This window comes from Corvus moneduloides, chromosome 19 (assembly GCF_009650955.1).
Source record: "Corvus moneduloides isolate bCorMon1 chromosome 19, bCorMon1.pri, whole genome shotgun sequence".
Taxonomy (NCBI): domain Eukaryota; kingdom Metazoa; phylum Chordata; class Aves; order Passeriformes; family Corvidae; genus Corvus; species Corvus moneduloides.
In genome coordinates, this window is record NC_045494.1 from 10585657 (window position 1) to 10603260 (window position 17604).

General features: G+C 52.8%; 2 protein-coding genes across 15 annotated transcripts in view; one reads left to right on the plus strand and one right to left on the minus strand.

Annotated features, from left to right (window-relative positions):
• The window catches only part of MAP2K4 (mitogen-activated protein kinase kinase 4), a 76057-nt gene extending 66419 nt beyond the window's left edge, over positions 1–9638 (plus strand). The window contains exons 8-11 of the mRNA XM_032129011.1: positions 4140–4217; positions 5168–5316; positions 5838–5883; positions 6659–9638. Coding sequence (XP_031984902.1) covers positions 4140–4217; positions 5168–5316; positions 5838–5883; positions 6659–6772 — 387 coding nt within the window. The 3' untranslated portion in view covers positions 6773–9638. The remainder of the gene's footprint in view (positions 1–4139; positions 4218–5167; positions 5317–5837; positions 5884–6658) is intronic.
• A 3738-nt stretch (positions 9639–13376) lies between these two features.
• MYOCD (myocardin) overlaps positions 13377–17604 on the minus strand; it is a 224545-nt gene continuing 220317 nt past the window's right edge. For 12 of the 14 annotated variants that reach the window (XM_032129135.1, XM_032129133.1, XM_032129139.1 and 9 more), the window contains 2 exons: positions 16695–16752; positions 13377–16039 (listed from right to left, as the gene is read on the minus strand). In XM_032129135.1, the coding sequence (XP_031985026.1) occupies positions 15471–16039; positions 16695–16752 (627 nt within the window). In that variant the 3' untranslated portion in view covers positions 13377–15470. The remainder of the gene's footprint in view (positions 16040–16694; positions 16753–17604) is intronic. The other 2 variants (XM_032129136.1, XM_032129141.1) reach the window with 1 other exon arrangement.

Below are 17604 nucleotides of genomic sequence, written 5' to 3' on the forward strand. Positions count from 1 at the left end.
TGATGAAGCAAATGCTGGGGAGATGCCTGAGCTGTGAGTGCAGCCATCCCCACTCGTGTGCCACTGCTGCCACCCACATGCTTTCAGCTTGGAATGTGACCTCTGCTTACTCATTCACTGGCGAAAATCGTCCCTGAGGTTTGCCCTGCGTGGGACTTCTCCTGTTCAGACGTGGCCCCTGAGATCACACGGTGTGGAGCCTGTGCCTGGCAGCCCTGCTGCAGTGCTGAGCCTGGGCTGGAGCCTCAGTGTTCCCACCCTTGTCCTGCCAGGGACACGGCAGGATGGGATTTTCCTCCTTGGCCCTTCAGATGCTTGGCTGCACAGGCAGCTTATAGCAACTTGTGGCAGGAGCCACCTGTGTAAGCTGACTGCTTGCCCAAAGTGTTGCAGGCAGGACATGAGTTCTGTGGAAGAGAGTATTAAAAGCAGGGGAAAAAAACATAATTTTGGCTACTGGGATTTAAGGGGAAGTGCCTAAAAGTCAGGTCTGGGAGATAGCTGCTCTCAGGAGACACTGGGTGTTCAGCTGGAAACAGCTCCTGGCTGCTGCAGATTTGCCGTGCTCAGGGCTTGACTGGCTGTGCTGGGGTGGCCCAGGGTAGCCCCTGCTGCCCTGATAAGCTCCCAGAAGGCTGATTGGAAGCCAGAATGTGACCATCAGGGTGGTGAAGATGCCAAGAGGGATGTGTGTTAAGCTCTAGGGTACTGGATGCTGGCCTTTCAAAATAACACCAGACAGGGAAGATCTCCGAAGTCCTGCATTAAAGATGCCTCTTCAGGTGCTGGAGAATCTGCCACAGTGCCCATAAAGTTGTCCTGGTTATTCATTATGCTCCTAATACCTCCATTTAATATGAGTAACTCTTGTGTTAATGGCTGGCTGTGGGCTATGGTTTCTTCTCCATTTGCAGAGTTAAGGAGCCCTGTTCTTGTCGGAGCCCTTTGCCCCAGCAGGTACTTTCTGCCTCGGATGTAGTCACCTCTTGAGCTTTTCTTTGAGGAGATTAGGGGCTGAGCACCTTATTCCCTTAAGGCAGATCAGCTTGTGTTTTATGGCTGGGCTATAAGCTCCCATTTTTTCAACATCCTTTTGCAAATGTAGACCCTGGAATTGTGCAAACTCCCTGTGTTGGTCTCACCTGTGGTTTATGTCACAGGAGCAGCTGTTCCCACCATGTTGCCCCAGCTACACACTGGTGCTCCCCTGGGGTTTCCTGCTTTCCTGTCCTAGGATCCTCTGTCCCTCCTGAGTGTTCCCTGTTCTTTGTCTGCTCCTGTGAGTCAGCAGCCAGCCAGAACCCAGCTTACCAAACACTCCAGACACACTGGTTTTCCAGGAGTCCTTATGTGTCACACTAGCAATAGTTTTTATGAAACTCTGCATTTAGCAACGCTTATTTTATATTTTCATGGATATTAGTAGCCGTAAGCTAAGGCCACCTTTGAGGTTCCACTGTAAATCCTTCCCACTCAACACACAGCAGTTCCACTCTGAACTCTGTCAGGTGAAGCATTTACTGATGCAAATTATTTGTGCTTGAGTTGGTTGGGGTCCAGACCATGCCCTGCACTAGGCCAGCTTTATTATGGCCACATTTGCCTTTTCTAACAAGACAAATCAGGTTGTTGAGAATATGCTGTGCCAAGCCCAATGGGACCTGGTTGCCTTCAATAATGTTGCTGTCAATCTGTGACTAGCAGGTGTGCTCTGTCCACCAGCCCATCACTTTCCTGCTGTTGGGATCAAGGAATTCAGGTGTGGTTAGGAAAGCCAGCTGGGAGGGGATGGCAGCCCCATGCGAACGGAAAGCAGTGTCTCCACCTGGAAAATGCTGCTGGAGAAGTTTTTAAATGAAAGGTTCTCTCGGAGTAAATATGTAAAGGAAATAGGAGGGGAGGAAAGGCCATTCTCTGGAAATATGATCTCTGCTGATAATCTCTGGGCAGTCATGGGCTTCATGGCTGGCCTGGGCAAGGGGGAGGGACAGGAAATTAAAGAACAGAGGGGATTTTGAAAGGAACATCTGAATTCAACATCCAAGCAGAGATGAATATTTTGGCTGAAGTATTTTTTGATACACTACTCTGCTCTCCTGTCTAGGTGCAGAAGTGATGCACGCAGAGCCAGCGTCTCTGCTGCTGTCCTGGCGGTGCAGAGGGACTGGGCAGCTCTTCACTCATCACATCGTGTGTCCTTTGCTCTTCTGTGTCACTCCCTGGCCAAGGAGCTGGGTCATTTCCCTGGGACCAGGGCAAGCTGTGGCATAGGATGCTGCGTGACCCCTGCAGTGACTGTCACTGCCATACAGACCCAGAGGGAACACAGTGTTCACAGCTTTGTCCTTGGTCACCTGGAGAGGAGGGTATGACCTTAGAAGAGATTTTACCCAGCACAGTGTGACTGTGGTGCCTCGGTTGCTTGTGTGAATGACTCACATCTGTGCTCCTAAACCCAGGCTTTAGCAATGAGCTCAGCTTCTGTGAGTCCTGTGTGCTCAGGAGGAGATCCCCAAGCTTAATAAGCTTCACTGCACATAAGAAGCAAGATTCACATGAAATTAGGCACTTCACCTCTAGCAGCCCCTTGGCAGCCTGTACCTGTCTCTGATGCATCCATACCCCGTCCCTTCACCCCATGAGCACATCCAGAGATGGCTCTCCACCTCAGCCATGTTCTTTCCTGCTTGCACTTGGCATTAGAAGGACACCTGGCCTGAGCCAGGCTTTGTCTGCAGCCCTCGTCCAGGTCCCCAGAGTGTGACATGGTGACTCTTCCTTCCTTGGTGTTAATTGCTCCCATGTGATCTACATGGAAAATTCTCAGCATTCTTCCTGCTCTGTATTTAGATGGGATTTATTTTGGTCTGTCCTGCTTTCCCTTTAACTGTGCCACCATGGTCTAGGGCCAAATCCCCGGTGCTCTGTTCGGTCACAGGAGCAGGGTGCCCCTCATGGGTGCCTGAGACACCAGCTCTGTCTCACCAGTGCTGCCCATCCCACCAGTCCCTTTGAGCAGTTTGGCCCTGCCCAGAGCAGCTGCTCCCTGTGCAGTCCCCTCCTTCATCTGCAGCCTGGCAGCTGCTCTGCTGTGGCACATCCCTGTGCATTTGTGGTGTAGGGGTCACAGCACTGGCCAGGCCAGCATCCTCGTAATTTGATGTGTCCAGAGCTGGTGGCAGCTTCCAGACATCATGATGTGTCCCCAGTAGAGTTCAGGGCTGGGTCAGCTGCTGCTGCACTTTTCTGCTGCATCTGCCATGAAATTGTATTAAAATGTATCTTACAAAGCAACCAGGGCTTTCAGGATATTGCCTGTGCCCCTTAATTTAGAATTTATTGCTCAGGTATCTCTATTATTGTTGTAGTCAAAACTGAATGAGACCCTGTTTCTTTTGACACGTTAATTATTATATTTTTAACTGAAGAAGGCAGACTGAGGTTTCTCATAAAGATGACATGCAAGGCATAAAGATGTTTTTTGCTGGTTCATCTCTGGATAACTTGCTCTTAGGTGTGAATCACCCATGTCTGGCTCAATATTGCTTTCTATGAAAGGCATTTTGGATGTCTTAAAGCCTTGTAACATCATAGTTGCCTTCAAGGGATGACCAAAACCTTGTTAAGAGGAGATTTTCTTAAAGCACATTGTTTTTAATAGTTTCTTAGGTTTGGCAACCAGCACTGGATGGGGAGAAGAGTTCTGGTAGATGCTGCTAAGCCTCACTCCCCAGGGTGGTGGATGAGATGTTGATTCCAGTTCTTATGATCCCTTGGGAACAACTTGGCTGTGAAAACAGAGAAAGTGAGACTTCGTGCTAAAGAGATCCCAAAGTTAAACAAAACTGAATAAATAAGACAGTCACAATTTTTCAAGGTATTTGTGCAAAAAGAAGAAAAACCCGACGCATTGGACTGTGATAAGTTGCCATTTCTGATCCCTTTTACACCATACCTCCATAAAAATCAGTGTTTTAAGTGATTCCTCGAGATGTTTCTCTGCTGGGGTTGGATGGCTGTCCTGGCCACAGGTTTGCCTCCGGAGCTGTGCCAGGCTCAGAGTTCTTTCTAGGTTTGCAGATGCTTCTTGTTGCTTCCTGCATGGCACAGAGCTTGACTGGTCCTTCTTCCTGTTTCAGCCGGAAAGGATAGATCCCAGCGCGTCCAGGCAAGGCTACGACGTGCGCTCAGATGTCTGGAGCTTGGGGATTACGCTGGTGAGTGAGGGGCTCTGCAGCCTGGCTGCCCTGTGCAGCGTGGGGGTGTCACACGTGGGCAGCGCAGCCCAGCTCCTGTGGGTGTTGTGATTGAAATGAGCACTTCAGCCTCAGGAACAATCTGAATGCTCTCCTGGTAGATGGCTCTCCTGAGCCCCTGCAGCCGTGTTTTGCAGAGAGCAAGATGGGAACAGGGAAGAGGTGTTGGATTGTAAATGGATTTTGTGTTCAAAATCTGAGATGAGGAGGGGTGCTGAGCGTGGTGGTGCAGAGCAGAGCACCCAGCCTGTGTGAATAAGCCTCTGACAGCCCTGGCAGCTGCTGTGCTTTGGCTGCACAGAGACTTTGGTTAATCCTGGATTCTGGGATTCTGATTCCTCACTGGCTTAACCACAGCACTGCTACCTGCACACACTGATACAGTGAGAAGCTCTTACTTTCTTCAGGTTGTGAAGCAGAAGAGAAAGCACAAGCAATTAAGTATGAACCAGTAGCTTCTGTTTTCACCACTGATGTTTAAAAAACCTCATTTTCATTATCCTGTGAGGAGCAGGGAGTTGGATTTGGGAATCCTTATGGGTCCTCTCCAACTTGAGATATCATATGATTGTATTATTCTCATTATCCATTTTCTCTAGTGGTTGTTAGGATGCTTGGGAAGGGACTGGAGGATTTTATTCTCCTGCACTGGTTTGTTTTGTAGCCAGTGGAGGAGCAGACATGGCCAGCACAAAAGCATGGCCTGGTCAGGGTAAATCTGGCCATGTTCCTCACACAGGCTGCAGAACTTACTGCTGGGTAAATTCTGCTTAGAATCATATAGGAAATAGGATGAAGGATCTCATCTCAGTCTTCCTTCTGGGGGGTTCAAGGTCGTTGCAGGCATTTTCTTGCCCTGACTGAACTTACCTGATGTAACCCTGCCTGGTGCTGTTGCTGTCTCTCTGCAGTACGAGCTGGCCACGGGGCGATTCCCCTACCCCAAGTGGAACAGTGTATTTGACCAGTTGACACAGGTAGTGAAAGGAGACCCACCACAGCTGAGTAACTCAGAGGAACGGGAGTTTTCCCCAAGTTTCATCAACTTCGTCAACTTGTGGTAAGTGTGTGCTGCTGAAAGCATTTGGAGTTGGCTCGTTTTCTTGGCTGGTGTTTGGCAAGGGTCATGTGTCCAGCACTTCCTGACTTCTTTTCATGTTCCTGCACCAGCATATGGGTGAGGACATCTCACATTTTAGTGGTTTGGAGGTGATAGGGGATTTGTCTGGGTTGGGACTGAAGGGCAGACCTTGGAAACTGCTCTTCAGGAAAGGAATTAGGAGAAAACCTCCGAGAGGCTGTGCTAGAGAGAGGCATGGTAAGGAGGGAAGTTTCCATGGCAGGACATTTGTGTCAGACACAGCCCCAGCCCCTGCCTGCACAGCTGGGATGGCTGAGAGGGAGGAGGGAGGGAGGGAAGTTGCTCCTGTGGTCACTCACAATGCAAGGATGGGTTTTCCAGAAAACCAGAGGTGGTGAGTCCCACTGCGACAGCATCGTGTCCTGTAAAAGTTTGTGTTTGATGTCTGTAATGTTTTCCCTGATCCCATGTTCTCCTAATTATCTTTATGCTTTCTTTAGCCTTACAAAGGACGAGTCCAAAAGGCCAAAGTACAAAGAGCTTCTGGTGAGTTCTCAGTGCTGCATCTGTCAGTGCCTCCAGCACACAGCTCACACGGGGCTGGGCTCAGGCAGAAGTGAGATCTGAAGGAGCCGAGCCCTGGATTTGGGCAGCAGAAGGGCCTGTCTGTGGTGGGGGTCTAAAGGAGAGAGGGCAGCAATGCTTTTGGCCTGGATCAGTCACATATGGCAACTGTGCTCCTTCAGGGAGCTCTGGGCACCTGGAAGGCACCTCTTCAGAGGCCCTGGTTCCACAATCAGCCCTGGGGTTTCACATCTCCTGATGTGAAAGGGGTTTGCCTGATGTCCTGGTCCAGAACCTCCCTGATGAGATCAGCTGCTCTGATCTTGCCAAGTGCTGCCTGCTGTGGGCAGAGCATAGGGTCAGGGCTCAGGAGAGCAGGGCTTGGGTTTGACCTCTGCAAGCCACTCCCTGTGACTCCTGTCACTCTCCCCACTGTGACAAAGCTGATGATGAAACCTCTCTTGAAAGTATTTCAGTAAATATCAATGCTACAGAGGAGCTGCTGGTCCTGCACCCTCACTACCTCCTGCCTGTCAGCTCCTGACCCTCTGGAGTCCTGTCCCACCTCCATTAACCTCCCACGTTACAGACGTGGATTCCCAGTGTGGAAAAGCCATGGCCCAGGCCATGTCCTGGTGTCCTACAGCCACCACAAAGCCGTGTTCTTGCCCCAGACAACTTTGCCTGCTCAGTTTTTATCTGAGGAGCGCATGCCAGGAGGGTGACCGTAACTTTGTTGTTTTTTATCTGATTCCAGAAACATCCCTTCATCCTGATGTATGAGGAACGCACAGTGGATGTTGCATGCTATGTTTGTAAAATCCTGGATCAAATGCCAGCAACTCCCAGCTCTCCAATGTACGTGGATTGATACTGCTGCTACATCAAACTCTAGAAAAAGGGCTGAGAGAAAACAAGCTGTAAAGAATTTTCATCACATATTGCAGTGTTTTTAATGCTCGCCCAGACACCATGTGCAATAATATTGGTGTTATTTCCATCCTGTCTGTATACTGTTGTCACATATAAAGTGCATCCCTGTAATACCTGATCACACAGTGTTAGTGTTGGTCACAGAGAGACCTCATCTTGCTCTTTTGTGGACATACTCATGAAATGTGGAAATAAGTACATTTATTTGTTGACCGTGATTGGATAGCACCTAAAATTCATTTCTAGACTCAAAACTTGGAGACTCCTCAGCAGCTACTGGAAAGATTTTTCTCTCAAACTCTTCCAATTGTTGTTTCAAGTAATAATAAAAAGCAAACAAACAAAAGTTAGGCGTTGTCTGTCTGAACATTAAGAGACTTTGCCTGGAGGGAGAAGAACTTGCTTAACCAACAAGATGCTTTGCCTTCTGGAGCTGGAAAGGCAAAGGAGAATTTTATTCTTCACAAAGTGCAATAGATTTACTGCTATGAAATTCTGTTGCTTTACAGTCGCAGTGTACTTTCTGGGGACAGTATGCTCAGCTGAACTTCCTGTTAAAGAGAGATCATGTTAAATATAGTGAATATGTCTTTACCAAAAATATGTTGCGTTGAAAGAGGCTAACATTAAACTATTGAGATGGGACATAATGTATTCTTCCTCCTTTTACCAAGCCAGCCACTCTTCACTCTTAACTAGGTGTCCTGTAAATTGTTACCTGGTAAGATAAGACCTTTGACCTGAAGAATTATTAAACTACTTGATTGAATTTAACCTGCTTGTTGACCTGGTTTATAGTGCACAGTGCTCACCACCCACTGGCTTTGCTTTGCCTTCACCCAGTGCCATCCACAGAGGCTGCAGCTGCTTGAATGGGCCACCAGCTGATGGCTGTGAGTGCTGGCCAGTGTTTCTCGTGTTCCTGCTGTCCCCAGCCCTGGTGCTTGTGCCTTTGGCCCAGCCCAGCCCTCCCAGCCCCGTGTCCCTCACAACTCCAAACCTCAGCTCTTCCTTCTCGCCAGTGCAGGCAGGATGGAGGGGTGGCCCTGGCTGCCACGGGGCTCTGTGCCCGTCACACCCTGCTGAGCTTGCTGGAGACAATTCGCCACTGCGGGGAGATTGAACCTCTTCTGTGACCTCCACAGCTCTTGGTGCTACACCCAGAGCAAAACTCTCTGAGACTGTTGGGTGCAGAAGGAGATGAGGTGGAGATGAAGGAGCACCTAACTCCTCTCAGCTGGCCCAGCAGGGCCAGGCAAGCTGTCATCTTCTGGTCCATTCCTAAGTGAAACAGCACATCAAGCTTTTCTGGCTGTTCAGTTGACATATTTTTCAAAGATTAATTTTTCCTGAAAACTTTTTTCCCCCCAAATACTGCAGTTTTCAGGTGTTTAGTAGCACACCAGAGATAAAATGGAGGCTGCAGGGTCTCTGCTTTCCATTTTGAGCTGTCTGATTTAGGTGCTTGGTAGGACTTCATCAGTGTTAGAGCAACCTCCCATCAGAGCTCGGCCGCAAGCCCGGACCCAGGACGCAGAGGGAACGGAAACACCGTGGTGCTGGCAGGATCCCAAGGAGGGGCTCCCCACGTCCAACCAAAGCCACCCCGTGCCAACAGCCCAAGCCGAGCGCTGAAGACCAAGCAGCACATCCCAGCAGGGAAGGAGAGCCGGGGCCGTGCCCCAGACACGGCTGGTGCCTGTCGGCCGCAAAGGCGACGCGTCCCGCTGGCTGCCGGAGCTGCTCCTGCTGGCACTGAGGCTGGTGTGAGCCTCTGGGATCCCTTGGTCCTGCCCTTCCTGGATTATGTTCCTCTTGGGCTGCTCCTCAGGCAAGGCAGTCAGCAAAGTCTTCCCCAAACAGACAAGGCAGAGGTTTCTGCAGGAACTGCTCCTTCCCGACAGCTCTGGTGCATCTTGCATAAGGATCAGTTAGACCCAGCATGTCTAAAACAGTCTTTCTGTCCCCATCCCCAGAGCCTCTCTCAGGTAAATCCCTGGGGAGCTGTGACTCCTCTCTCCAGCCTTCAGTCCCCACAATGAGACTGCAAGTGCTCCAGGCTCAAGGGGTGCTGGCTGTGGGGGCTGAAGAGACCCACACCCAGGAAGGGCAGCCACGTGTGGGGCTTTGTCCCTCCCTTTGGGTATTAAAGTCTGACTCCCTTCTCCCCGGTAACAGGGAGCCCAAAAACCTTTCAGAGGGCCAGCACTGAGATGGATCCTCCCCAAAAACAGACGTGACTGCCTTGCTCTGCCCTGTTGGGGTGGCTGGGTCTGTGCTCTGGTGCTGACCCTTCTCTAGCCCAGGACCAGTTTGCTGGGAATGGAAATGCAAAGATTTGGAGTGCCAGTGACAGGAGTGAGGTGCTGTTGCCTGAGTGGCTGTACAGGACAGGTTTAGCCTATTCAACATAGATTATTATAAATTATTAAGGGTGCACCATTTATTGCAATGTATCTTTATTTAAAAAAAAAAAAGAAAAAAAAGGTGTATAGTGTTCAGAAGCTGTGAAAATAGTGTAAGAACTGTACATTGTGAATTCTGGTTATTATTTTTTTTTCTTGTACCATAGAAAAAATGTATAAAAATATCAAAAAGCTGATGTTGCAGGGATGTTGCCTTATTGTCTGTAAAATGAAGCTCAGGAACATAACTGCTTCAAAGAGCTTCCGAATATTTTATCCGGTATCCTGGTTTGACTTCCTCCTCTGTTTAAGCTATTATACATGGATCAGAGTGTTTATGTAACAGTTCTATCCTTTTGCCTGCAGGTCAGTTGTAATAAAACTAAGATGCGACTGTGACCTTGTTTTTTTCATTTTGTAAGGTCAGACATGAATGGGAAGGTTCACTGAGAGCTGTGGAATACCTGCCTTCCAGGCCTGTCCTCCAGGTGGAAGAGGAAAGCAACCTTCAAATCTGCTTGTGCCAAGTGAGAGACGTATAGGGAGCCCTGGATTTATTTTCTCTCTCTGGAAGATTGCTGGGCCCTCGGTGTGTTCGGGTGCCTCTCAGGCGAGCGCTGTTTGCAGCACAGGGAGGTTCTGGTGGCTCAGGACACCTTGTCCCTGTGAGGAGGGCAGATGGCCGTGCCCACATGCCAGGGGAAGGGCAGCTGCTGCTCCCAGCTGTGATGGCTGCTTTAGTTTTGCAAGAGCAGTCAAGGTCTGCAGGACCCACATGATCTGAGAGTCCTGGCTAAGTCCTACTGCCCGGTGCTGGGATGTGTCTCTTCTGCCTGGAAGCTGTGGAGGGCTTGGAATCTGTCCTGTCAAGGGGGCAGAACTGGGCCCCAGCAGCCCCACTGGGAAAAAAAGAGTGTTGGGGGAGAGGGCCTGGCCACGAATTCCTGTCCTGCTCCAGTGGGCTGGATGGGACGGTCCAAGAGTGCTCAGCCCAGAGAGGGGAGAGCCAGAGCATCCTGCAGGGATCCTTGGTCATGGCATAGCTCAGGATCTGGAATAGTTGGGAATGGATGGATAACCTGACACCAGCTCTTGCAGGGTCTCATCACTTGGAGGGTGACAGTTGTGTCGAGAGAAGGGAAGGCAGGGAAGACAAACGGAGCTGAAGAAGGTCTTGCTGTGTAGAGATGCACAGTGTGAAAGGTTCACGCAGCTCAAGTCTGTCAGTTTGCCTAAATTCTGTGTTCCCACCACACCAAGCCTTTTTCTGGAGCTCTTTGTTGCCAGCACAACACTTTCAAGATTTTTGGGTCACCTGCTATCCTCACTCTTCAGTCAGAATCCAAGATCCCTCATTTGGTGAAGGAAGAAGACAAAATCTGAGCACACACCAGGGAGGGTCCTTCCTGACTGGGCAGCCACCAGAGAACACAGCTCCTCATCTCACAGCCCTGTGTTCTGTGAACTAGGAATGCTCTGGGATTCTGCTCCTTTGGCACTGCCACCTGCCTTTGCATCCTGGCGTTTGCCCTGAGGAAGCTGGCACAGCTGAAGGAGCTCACAGGCGCTGGTGGCTGTATGTGAGTCCATCCCTGCATGGGATGGTCCCATGCTCTGCAGGAGGGAGCGGATCCCTCTCAGCTCTGTTCCCCTGTGACTGGGGCATACTGGAGGGAATGTTATCTGTGGACATTTCAGTCCCTCTCAACTGCTCCTTGTTGAACTCATGCTTCATTCCCTCTCTGGGGTGTTTTCCTGCCTGCAGGCATTTCACTGCCTTCACTGAGGATCCCTCTGTGTCACTGCTGAGGCAGCACAGAAAAACTCTGACCTTGTCCCTGATGGGACCTTCCCCTGGCCTTCATCCCAGCCCTGTCTGTCCTTTGGGGGCCAGGCAAGTATAAATGAAGGGCTCAGACCTGTGTTCCGGGGGGTTCCCTCTGTGCTGGCACTGCTGAGGTGCCTCCAGTCTTGGGGACAGTTCTGGGCCCCTCAAGAAAGGCACTGAGAGGCTGGAGCGTGTCCAGGGAAGGGAATGGAGCTGGGGAAGGGGCTGGAGCCCCAGGAGTGGCTGAGGGAGCTGGGAAAGGGGCTCAGGCTGGAGCAAAGGAGGCTCAGGGGGGACCCTGTGGCTCTGCACAAGTCCCTGACAGGAGGGGGCAGCCGGGGGGGTCGGGCTCTGCTCGCAGGGAACAGGGACAGGAGGAGAGGGAACGGCCTCAGGCTGGGCCAGGGGAGGCTCAGGGTGGACAGCAGCAGGAATTTCCCCATGGAAAGGGTGCTCAGGCCTTGGCAGGGGCTGCCCAGGGAGGTTTGGAGTGCCCATCCCTGGAGGTGTCCCAGGAAGGGCTGGAGGTGGCACTCAGAGCTCTGGGCTGGGGACAAGGTGGGGATCAGGCACAGCTGGGACTGGATGGCCTGAGAGGGCTTTTCCAGCCTCAGTGGTTCCATGATTCTGTTAACACAGAGGTGCTGCTTTTTAAAGCAACTCCATTTCCCCTTTGAATCCCGATACAAATCACACGTGGCCATTGCTTTGAGCGTGGTAAGGGCCCAGGGAAAGATGGAGTGGCTGCTCTAAGGAACAAGAAAAGGAAACAGCTGTTGTATTTTTGCTTTGTGTTTACAGCTGTGCAAGTGCTTGGAGAACGAGGTGAAGCACAAACTCCCTCTCCTGGAGACACACAGCACCGTTCTGTTGGAAATAGAAGAGCAGGACAGTCTGTGGCTCCTCCGGGGGGCATCTGCCAGACAGCCTTTGTCTTGGCATGACTCCTGTGCCACCCATCAGGAGAACGTGGTGTGTCCAAACAGCAAAGCCCTGCTCAACCGAGCGGGAGAGCTGGGTGCAGGGGTGTCACCCTGCAGGTGTAGCTGTGCCAACAGCCCCAAAAGCACACACAGGCTCGAGAAGGTCAGAGGGGTTTGGTGTGTGTAGGAAGGCAGCTACTCACGCTGAGAAGATTTGCTGGCTTGCAGGACTGTGTGTGGTGAAGCCTGTGGTATCTGTGGGGGTGTCCATGCTGTGCCTGTGGGTGCAGAACCAGAGCTACACTAAAATCCACCAGAGAAGGTGCTCTGAGTGACCCAGCACCTCGTTAGACACCACACACCTGCTCTGGCTCTGTGGCTGTTGTGTCCTGTTGTCCTGGCCAGAGCACTCCTTGCTCTGAGGCAGAGCACCCTGCCCTTGACTCAGCCTCCCCAGGTGCTCTGCTCCAAACCTTGGCACCTGACGGGCTCCTTCCTGCCCTTCAGAGCTGTGGCTCCCTGTTCCATTCACTCTGCTCTTCGCCTTTCACAGCAGGGACACTCAGCCTCCCCAGCTGCTCTGCTGCGGGGGGAGCGGCACGGGCAGGCTCTCCTCAGCAGGCAGACAGGGCGGGGGAGTGCTCCAGTCCACTGATATTCCTGAAATAATCCTAGGCTGAGCCTTGTCTCCCCATTCTCTGAGTGACCACGACCTGGCACGGCCCAGGCAGTTATCACAGCACGCCTGGCTTCAGGGTGTGGGCCAATGTCCAATTTAATGTCCAGTTAAAAGATGTTCATAGGAACTGGTTATTTGTTCATTGTTTTAGATTCACTTGAGCAATGTCTCAGGACCATTTCACCTTTAGCCCACCTGGGCAGTCCCTCCTCGCATGCAGGTGGGGAAATACCCGGGGAACCTTTTCTAATCCAAGGAAAGATGTGATGGATCTGGAAACAGACACCAAGGGCTGCTGTGGAGAAGGATGCAAGGTCCCCCGGGGTGAGGGCCCAGCCTGCTCTGCCTCTGGGCAGTGGGAGGTTTGGCTGTGGCAGAGCTCTGCCTGTACCCAGCACCCTGCAGCCACCAGCCCAGTGCTGACAAAAATACCAAGGGGCTTGGGCAAGGGCTCAGCTCTGCCTTTTGAGGGGGACCTGACCCAAGGAGTGGGGCCTGCAGGAAAACAAAGCAAAACCAGAGCCAACGGAAGAAAAAGACAGGAGACTCTGGCTGGTGTGTTCAGAAATCTTCCAGGAGAAACTGCTGCCATGAATGAAATTCTTCTGGCCTTGAAGGACTGTAACTGTCCCAGAGCATGGAGCTGGTGGCAGATGGGATAGCTGTGGCTGTCCCACAGTGAAATCAAACAGCAAACCACGAGCAGACAGAGTGGCAAGACAAGGGTTTTAATAATGTAGGTGTTGCTGGTAACATAGGTAAGGAAATGTGCTTGCTTACAGGTTTGAAGCTGACAGCATCCCTTTAAATAAGGAAATACATTTGCTGAGAAGAGAAAGTTACCTGGAAAGCTCTGTACAAGGCCGCAGTGGAGCAGCTAACACTACTCTGGTTCAAGTGCTCTGAATATTCTCCACGGACTGGCTTCAAAAAAATCTCTCACTTAGAAAAAGAAATTCTTTTTAAAAAATGCAACCTGTGATTGTCTATCCTAGCAGTGCCCTGTGACATTTGTACAATAGAAAAGTGGTGCTTTAAATAGTGACTTGAAAGCTACTGCCACGTGCTTTATACAGCATGCAACAACACCAGGGACTGGGGACACCGCCCGGGCTGCAGAGCTGCCTCCAACAGCTCCAGCATCCCTGGGGAAGCGCCACGGGAGCCACGGCCAGGCTGGACCTCCTCCCAGCAGCTTCATCTCCGTGTGCTGTCCTTCCAGTAACACAAATATTAAATACACTCAGTCTGTAAATAGTTTAACAATCTTTGTCAGCAACAATATTTACTTTGGCAAAACCAGAGTTGCAATGAACAGACGTGTCCATCACACAGTCTGCAGCAAGTTCTTTGGTGGAAGCCAAGAAGTGAAGAAAAGGCTCCTTCTTGCTAGAGCCTGAGGAAGAATATTGCACAGAGACTCATAGGAGAAATGCTGGTGATTCCAAACGGGAGCATCACTGCGGGAGAGCTTCCTTCTCTGCCGGCATCGGGAGAACGGGCTCCTCCAGGCTCGGTGATTCACAGCTGTTCTCCGGTAGCCTTGCTCTGGGCTGAGGGAGCAGTGATGCTGCAGTAAACTCGGGGAGGAGGGGATGACGGCTGGGGATCGAGGAGGGGTGGGCAGAGGGGTGGAGGGGAGGATGGCAGAGGAGTGGAGGCAGCACCAGCAGGCGCTCACACGAACCCGCAGCCACACCAGGGCCCGCTGACCTCTGCCCCAGAGCGCTCGCTGAGTGTCCCTGCCGGGCTCCCTCCGCTCCCGGATCGTGCAAGGGGCTGGAGATCATCCTCACCTGGCTGTGCAGAGAACAGCCCCTCCAAAGCCTGGCTGGTTCTTTCATACGACTTGCTCCTACCTTGGCCGAAACACATCACTCATCTCTTTGTGTGTGCCGTGCTAGCGGGGACACGGCTGCTCCACTGGGATGCCACATCCCCGCCATTCCTGCACCTGCATCCTGAACATCTGCCTCCAATGTCCAGAGCTCTCTGCTCCAAGGTCACCTGCTGCAGCCTGATCCTGTTCAGAATGCAGCCAGGACGGCTCCTGGGCTTTCAGCCCCTCAGGACATGCCAAGGTGCCACCACAAACACGATGATCTCCAACTCTGATCCACCTGGAGCAGAGCTGTGCACGGATGGGGCAATGCAGCTTTGGGCAGGAGGGAAACAAGAGCCGGGCTGTGCAGAGAAGGGTGCTTGCTACCTGGCTGGGCACAGCTCCCTGCTTCTCACCCTGGCATGGGCATGGCCAAGGTGAGCACAACAGGTTTGCCTGAAAGACTGGATGAGGAGAGGAGAGGAGAGGAGAGGAGAGGAGAGGAGAGGAGAGGAGAGGAGAGGAGAGGAGAGGAGAGGAGAGGAGAGGAGAGGAGAGGAGAGGAGAGGAGAACAGTGGGCTCTCCTCTCCATGATTTCCTGTTGCCACCCAGGTGAGGTCACCTCACCACACAGTCTTGTCATGAGCTGCTCCAGTTCTCACGAGAGTGACTGCTAAAACCGGGGCGGGGGGCGGGGGGGAAGACTAAAGAAAGAAAAGTGAAGTTCTTGTCAATCCAAGGATGTGTTGTTTCAGGCACTGGTGTCCTCTGTGGGGTTGTATCAATGGAGGAAAACCAAAGTACCAGAGTTGTTGTGCTGTCATTTTCAGTGACTGGAAATTCAAACAAGTTTATATGCTGGGAAAATGACTCCAGTTTCCCCTGGATGAGGCACGTTAGCCCTGCATGTTCTCTCGCACGACAGGAACACTGTGCCGCCTGCTGCAGGCTCACAGCATCCTGCCCCAGCGCATCCCTTCACCACTGCTGCAGGTGCAGGTCCATGCTGGTGTTCAGGTTGAGGTCGGCAACATCCAGGAAATCGATGTTGAAGATGCTGGGGCCGGCAGGGGTGAGCGAGCTGAAGCCGGTGGCAGAGCTGGGGGGGGTGAGGTCCAGCCACTCCATTGTTTCCCACGGAGACTCAGTGAAACTCATTTGTAAACCGGAGCCTTCGGCAGGGGAAGGGGAGAGCTGCGTTTCCATGGGCGAGAGGGGAGTCTGTAAAATCTCCTGGGAGTTGAGCAGTTCATCTGCGGCTTTGCCGGAGAACCCCTCCATCATCCCTTCGAAGTGGGGCTCCTCTGCCCCCATCTTCAGCAGGGCCATCTCGCTGACCCTGCCCAGGGGGCTGTGGGCGTTGAGCAGCACCTCGAGGTGGGCGTCGCTGCTGCCCGGGCAGTGCTCGAAGGGCAGCGGCGCCGCGGACCCCGGCTCGAACGGGGCGGAGCCCTTGGGGACGGAGGCACCGGAGTTCCCTGTAGACACCATTATCTGAGGTACTTTCTGGAGGCAGGACCGATCTTCCTTGGCATTGGCTGGAATTTCTGTCAACAAATGAGAGGGATTTGAGGTGCTCTGACAGTGCCCGCCGCTGCTGGGCACAGGGGCACCACCACAGCCCTCCAGCTGACCTCTTGGGCATCCCCAGGGAGACTTGCTCCCCACTCAATCCCACTGGCACTGCTTGCCCACCCTCCCTGCGGGAAGCCTCGCTCATTCCTGCTTTCTGACCTTGATCCCCTGCGTTTGGACACAGTCCCTAGGGCACAGGCACTGGCAGCTGTCCCCAGGGGGCTGGGAAAGGGCACAGGCAGCACTTTGCACGGGGGAGGGCACCAGAAGTGCTCTGTGTGGGAGATGGCACTGGCAGCACTGGGAAGGGGGGGGACACCGAGGGCTCTGTGTGGGGAGGGGGCTGGCAGTGCTGTGCACAGGGCTGCTGCCCTGCTGTCCCTTCTCTCTGCACAGGTGACAGCCGAGCCCAGACCACCCCAGCGGGTTGGCACATGCAGCAGCAGGTTCCAGGAGGGCCAATATGCTTTTGGGTTCAATCTCAGTGGCTGCTGGCACAGGGAGGTCAGGTGAAAGCTGTACTCGACTCAGGCAGCTCTGCTGGGGTGCACAGAATGCACTGAGCCCCACAGACCGAGGCTGGCCTGGAGGGGAAGCCCTGGAGGGGAACAGGGAAGCAGAGCGTACCTCCACTCTCAATCAGCACGTCCAGGAGCTCGTCCATCTGCTGACTTCGTGTCATCTGCTGCAGCAAACGACAAAGAGGAGAGTAGAGGGCATTAGGAGGAGAGTCCCTCCAGCCACAAGCCAAGTAGATGGCTCTAGACCCTAAAAAAGATGGCTCTAGACCCCACAAATGGCTTCCTCCCATGCAGAAGAGAGGCCATACCAACATGGGGCTGGCAGCAGCATTCAGGGCACCGCAGGGTGTGGCTCAATCACGGTGGATCCAGGGAGCAAAGCACCCTTCCCTGCTGCCAACCCTCTGCTCAGTGGCCACTACAGCCTGCCCTGTCCCTGGGCCCTCAGGACACAGCAACATTTTGGCCCCAGCACCTCACACTGGCATGTGCCTGCCTGCCCTCCCTGCTTCTTGCACTGCCCATCTCCCTCCTCTCCCTGACTGGAACCTGGAGGATCTCCTGCACGCCCCCATAAGCCCATTTTCACTCTGCCAGCAGCATCACTCCACTTTCCTAAAGGCACCACCACTCCCAGCACTGAGGCTGCTCCCAGACTCTGGTGGGAAGGAAGACGGCCAGTCCTCCCCGGGGGCACAGCGCTGCAGGTACGGCTCAGGGGGGCAGATGGCACAGAGCAGGATGAGGTTTCCTGGTGACCTGGGAATGCTCAAGGGTCTGTCTCTCCCAGAGCACCGAGAACCCAAAGAGAGTACACTGGCAGCCTGGGGGACTCGGGGGGTGTCAGGACCCCTGGGTGCGCAGGGGAGGAAGGTCAGCAACTAACCCTTCAAAAAAGCCCATTCCTCATGGAAACAGACCTGTCCTACCCAGAGACCACAGAACAGGCTGGAACTCCTGCAGCTGAGTCCCACTAACCGCAAAAAGACATCATGGGCAGCCCTAGCCCTGTAGGA